Source organism: Neomonachus schauinslandi, chromosome 2 (genome assembly GCF_002201575.2).
Source record: "Neomonachus schauinslandi chromosome 2, ASM220157v2, whole genome shotgun sequence".
NCBI classification, from domain to species: domain Eukaryota; kingdom Metazoa; phylum Chordata; class Mammalia; order Carnivora; family Phocidae; genus Neomonachus; species Neomonachus schauinslandi.
Window position 1 is genome coordinate 53532493 of NC_058404.1, and position 6399 is coordinate 53538891.

At 39.3% G+C, this 6399-nt stretch overlaps 1 protein-coding gene across 1 annotated transcript in view; it reads right to left on the reverse strand.

Annotated features, from left to right (window-relative positions):
* The window catches only part of LOC110588421 (disintegrin and metalloproteinase domain-containing protein 20-like), a 100059-nt gene extending 96258 nt beyond the window's left edge, over positions 1-3801 (reverse strand). Inside the window, exon 1 of the mRNA XM_021698749.1 lies at positions 1675-3801. Coding sequence (XP_021554424.1) covers positions 1675-3801 — 2127 coding nt within the window. The remainder of the gene's footprint in view (positions 1-1674) is intronic.
* Between the last annotated feature and the right edge of the window lie 2598 nt (positions 3802-6399).

Consider the following 6399-nt stretch of genomic DNA (forward strand, 5'->3'; position numbering starts at 1 on the left):
CTGGGAATTTCTCTTTCCCTCAGCAGAGGTCCTGCACCTGGGCCAAGTCTAAGGCTCAATTCACACTTGCCATCAGCATATGCTCAGAGGAAAAATGACTGGCAAGATTCAGCCCTTTTCAGAATTATTTTACCCTGCCTGAAGTTTTAGTTCATCTATTCCATATTACTTCTTCAGCTCTCTGATGTCCTTAAAACATGGGTTAAAATAAAATTGGGATTTTCTAGTTTTTTTCCTAGGTTTTTTTTTCTTTGCAGAGGACACATGGTCTGCTAAGACTTAGATATCTTACATGGAATTGTAAATATCTTCTTTGTCTTATTTTACAAGTGAAGTTACCAAGGATTGAGTGGTAAGTACCATTTTCCTCTCTTTTGAGATTTTGAAGTAATTCTACCAGAGCATAAAATATATCCCCAAGATGGTAAAGGCAGTGGTTTGGAAAATTCAAGAGCTTTTGATGTCAGACTCCTTCCTGTGTTCTCTGTTATTCCAAGATCAGTACTCTATCAGTCAGAATTCAATCACAACAAGCGAAGCCCTCCTCTGAGAAGCCATGATTTCCTAACAGGAAGTACAGCTATTGCATCGAAAACTAGAGATCAAAGGGAAGAGGTGTGCTTCTTGGAACCCACACCTTTGGAGTAAGTCACATGGAACTAGGACTCTGACCTCTGGGGAGAGGGTTGGCCAAAGTGGTGCTCAGCCTCAGGGATTTGGTAGAGGACTCCAAGGCCTGGGGTCTAGAACTCCAAGGGTAAGACACTTGATAGCTGTGCAAATATCTCTGAAGCTGACAGTACTGTTGGTTCTGTGAATTACCAAAGAAAATAATGTGTATGCATATATATTATAGATATATGTATATGTGTATATATATCTATATATCTATCTATATATATAATGTATATCATACCATTCTGTCCTTATCTATATCTACATTTATGTCTGTATGTGGTAACGTAAAGATTGTAAGGCACTGCCTTTGGCAGGGTGAGAGTCAGTGAGGCAGCTCTGACGAACAACATTCCCAAAACATTTCCCATGTCCGGTTTCCCTCTAGTTTCCACTATTCGTGGTAGCTAAAAATAGAGGACTCACAAAGGAGAAATGTGATTTGTAGTTTCCTATTCCCTGTGTATGAAAGCAGATTACAAAGGGGAAGGATGTTTGGAATTGTCAGACAGCAAGTTAAACACACACACAGACACACACACACATACACACCCCCCTGAGGGCACTGCCATTGCTCAGGAAACACAGAATAATTCCATAAAAATTAATTGCTAAAATTGCCTAAAATAATGGAAAAGAGAAATGTGCTGAGAATTAGTATATTTTACTTATTGTTCAATGGGTAGTGGTTCTGATCCCAAATGATTAAAAAAACACACAGATTTTTTGTCAGCGATCTGTGGTGCAAGCTGTAACATTTTTCCTGCCAGGGGACTAAAGCTTAAAAAATGGGCAAATTCATTTGGGATTGGGTTTCTGTTTGGAAATCGTAACTTTTTAGTTTTCATTCTCAGGTGCAGATAGATCACTCACTTTCTGAATCTGTTCAGGTGGCGCATTCTGCTACTCATTGGATGAAGGTGGAACATCCTGCCCTTTTTTCTTATCCTTTTTATTTCTTCTCATAAAAAACAAAATTAACAAGCAACATAATAAAACCGAAGAAGGAATCAACCAAAATAATAGCTGGTAAGTCTTCTTTTGCTGTTTCTTCTGTGGCACTTCAACCTCATTTCCTATTGGGGGTGGGCCACTATCAACACTGCCTCCTTTGCCTTTAACCCGGCAGTCAGGGGGGTCCCACTCATCGCCGCAATGGCAGTGATGTCTATTGTTGCAGACCCCATTCCTATTGCAGGTCTCAGGCGAGCAATTGGTTTTCAAATATGCCAAAGGGATACACTTCCTTCGGACACAGATACGTTCTTTGCCACACTCTGTACCATCTTTCACTTCACCAAGATCAGGCCAGGGCATCCCATAATGGAAGTCTATACCCCAACAGATGCTATCATTGAGGTGAAGCCAGTGCAGAGTAGAATGGTATCTCAGAGTGGGGATTTTTGTCACATCCTTACACTGCACCCTCCCACACAGGGTGTCTGAGGTATTACATTTTATAAATTGATTGTTCTTGAGACCACAGTTACCAAAACGGTCCCCTTGGATATTCACTGTACTGTAGCAAATCTGACTCGCACTCTTGGCATTTGGGCCAAAAAGTTTGCTACACAGTTCATCACGGCTATTGCACCTCTTTTCATAGCAGTAGCCACCACCTGTGCATTCGACGCCATCTTGCACATGCACATCTTCTGGGCATTGATAGGATGTCCCATCACACCACTCGGGAAGATCACATTCATTTGCCTGTTCTCTACATACATCACCTGATGGCGTGAACTTGCAGTCTTTGCAACAAAGCCCAAAAGCACAAGTAGCCCCAGGACTCAGAGTACAGTCTAACTGACAGCATGGATCTTTTGTACACAAATTTAAGGAGCCACAGTCGCACTCTTCCCCTTCTTCAACCACACCATTCCCACAGCGTGTAGACTTGAAGGTTCTCTCTGCAGTGGGTGGGTGGGAGATACATCTTGATCCTGCAGAGGTGTGCCAATATTGAGCATAACTGCAGTTGCTGAACTTAGTTGCCCAAGACTGTGCTGCACACATTATGCACACATTGTCTGCACATTTACATGTTTCCTCATCATGCCACATACCCAGAGAATGACCGAGCTCATGGGACACAACAAATGCAAAAAACCCCAAATCGTCACTTGTGAAAGCATCCACTGCACAATTAGTATTGTAGTTACATACTGACCCAACATAAGATATGCCAAACGTACCATATCCTCTTTTTACAAAAACATGCGCAGCATCATGGGGCACACGGGCACTAAAGCCTTTTTCCTTCCAGGCACAAAATAAATCCACGAGTATATCCATGTTCTTTATTTCAACAGGGTTTCCTTCATTCCAGACCTCCATTCCAACTAAACTCACCTCAATATTTAGTGGTTGATAGAAGGTATTTACGTTGTTCATAGTAGTAATCACTTCCAGTTCCACAGTCGTGACATTATATTCGCGATAAGCATATCGATTGTGGTCTACCACCACTGCCATTTCAACAAATTTCTTGTGCATCCACAGACGTTTATATCCACTTTGCAAAGTGGAATTATTGCTCTCTTGAAACTTCATTTGTTGTGCTATTTTTTCATCTGTCAATCCACACCTCATGGGTGAGAATGGTTTCTCCTTGCCATACACCTTAAATACCAGATGTTCAAATGTGGTAGAAAGCCTTTTGGGCAAAATTTCATAAACAATGTGATTTATCTGTAATATTCCTTGAAAGCCCCCAAAACAGGTACTCAGAGAAACCAGGGAATCCGGATCCCCTTCCACATAGCCATGATAATAGCAATCTTTCTGGATAAATGGCTGGTCTTCAAGAAGAGCACCCTGGTCTGTGTATGTGAACACTGGGAAGTTTTTGGACAGCAAAAGCTTCTTGACCTTCAGATGGAAAACATGTCTCTGGCCTCCAAAATGCAGGCAGTAAGAGATCCAGCCTGGAGGTTTCTTGACAATGCCAGTGCCTGTTATCCTCAAAGGAATCACCACTTCTGGGGGACCATGGCGATAGGAATGCCCAACATGGGACCATCCAGAAAGGAGCAGAAACACCCTCAGCCAGAGAATGGGGACAGTGATCCTCACATGTACCGGGACCTCATCCACAGCCATTATGGAGCCACCATATTCAGCCATTGGTGAGGGCAAAACAGAGCAGGTCAGGAAGCATTCCGGTTCTGCCTCCTCCCTCTGAGCTGGATGTATGCTGATAAATAAAGTGCTGATATTTAAAGATCTGTCTTCTAGTAGTCACAGCATCAGAGCAGCAACACTAAAAGAAAACATAGAAAGAAGGGTAGAGACAGGGGTGGGAGATATAAGCAAGTCAAGGTGGAGGATGAAGAAAGGCTACAGGTTAAAATGGGTTGGTGTTTGGCTCATGACTCAGTATGCTGCACTGCAGTTTCTCTTAAATAATGGTAGGGCAGAGTGAGACTGGGTGTACAAAACAATGGTGATTGGCCACGGATTGACAGTTGCAGAACCTAGATGAAGGACACATATTGACTCATTATACTGTTCTGTAAATATATGAATGTGTATCAGCATTTTCACAGTAAATATATAAAACAAAAGGGTATTCATGGAAGCATGAACACCTATAATGTTTTAATGTAATGGTCTCAATTTATACATATGGACTGGTTATGAATATCACTATATAGGTTTTCCTTTCACTTACAAATGATAAATTATTTAGTCACATACATTACTCAGGAAAGATATAAAGATTACTCACATATATTATTATTTTTTTCTCATTGTCTGTCATATATGCTTCCATGTGACAAATTATTAATTATCCTATCTCCTTCCTGCATTCCTCTTTTCATCTAAGCCTGTGAAACTGCAAGGACCAAAGCATCAATTGTTTTCACAAATATTGGCATCGAAGCCTGAATTTATAAGATTGCAAGGTAATCTGTTCCTGGGTTTGGCAGTAAAATGTATTTATTTCATAAATAAAAATACATATATATATATTTTGTATGAAAAATAGAAGCAAAAAAATGGTACGACACATTCAGGAAATATAAATGAACATATATGTTGTGATACTAATGGTCTGGAGATATTAATGGTCTTAAATTTGAACAGAGCATTTGGGACAAAGCTACACATGAGAAATTTGTAAAATTTCAGTATTTTATATATATTGCTTTTTTTATTATCTAGTGAGAATATCACAGTCTTTACGAAATCATTAAAGTAATATGAATGCTTGAAGTAATGACACCAAGAACTCTTCCTCTGGTTGAAAAACCAGGAAAGTGAAGTCAGCTATGAGGGATCTAATGTAAACTCATCAAACCACCTCCCATAGGAAGTAACATAAAAATAAAAGATGCATGATTAGGGACTTATCATCTCCTAGTCCTTATACCCAATTATGCTTAATCTTTAAAAAAAAAAAATCTTGATTCCACACTCCTTGACCTCTTTTCTGCAGAATTGCTGTGTTATGTACGGAATCTTCCTTTCATGAAAAACAAAGATCTCTCTCACTTTTTCAGGGAAAGTTACTTATTCTTACTTCATTTTACTAAACATACCAACAATTCAAAGCCAGGCAGAGAGAAAGATTTCCATTCTCAGTACTCTCATATGGCATACAGAACAGATGACTGGTCCCAATTTGCATTGATTACCAAAGCCACTTCCAAACCACTAAACTGGTAGCCATCTCATCAGACCACTATTTAGCTTTCTTTCTTACTCATACACCGATACCCGAATCAATGCTACACAAACCTCAAGAAATTAGGTGTCTGATTTACTAATGTATTATCCACCAATAATTTTACCCACATTTTGGGTTTAGTGAGCATGTGGAGAACCCATATAACACCTAGTTTATTTTAGCTTTACAACTCGTTTTCAACATTTAGCCATTGGTCTATGGCTAAGCATTATGTATTAGTATCACCTGTATCTAATTACCAAACTCTAACTTTAACCCTAACCATAATCCTACTCCTAACACTTATCACCCTCCATTGTCCTGACTCTTACATATTAAACAGTTAACCACAACTCTTATTCTAATTCAACTTAATTCCTTTCTTAATAACCATTTTCATTAATAATGTGGTAGAGTGCCATAATAGTACAGAAACTTCCAAGTAGATGGCCATACATCACCTTTTACAACTTTTTTCCTCTCCCCAGGGCTTCATCAAATTAATCAATCTATCTGCTTTAATTACTATCACCCCTCTCACTCTCATTTATAGCCTATCAGTTTTTCCCAAACTATGGGTAACAACAATTTTGTTCATTCAGCCAAGTAAAATAGACCAGGATAAGACATAATCCAGGTCACAGATCCTCCTTAAGATTAAAAAACTGGCAAAAAATCATGTGGTGTGCATGTGTGTGTGTCTTCATGTATGCACAAATACTAGTGCTTCTCTCCTTTATAGCTAAATTCTTGAAAGACTTACCAGCAGTAGAATTAGTGGTTCCCACTATCTTTTCTAACTATAGCCCTTTCATAGATAGAGGTAGTACAAACTACCTCTTTACGTACAAGGGTTTTGATCTGAAACTTTACATAACAAAGAGAAATAACAATCCCCTCCCTTTCATCTCTCATTTGATTGTGTTCTAGATTTAACTGCTTAGCAACAAGACTTTCTCAATTCTAAAGACCATGGCAACTGGATAAAAGTTCTCCTACTCTGGCTCCATCATCTCCATCAAGCTTCATCTCTTAATTACTCTTCAATATGA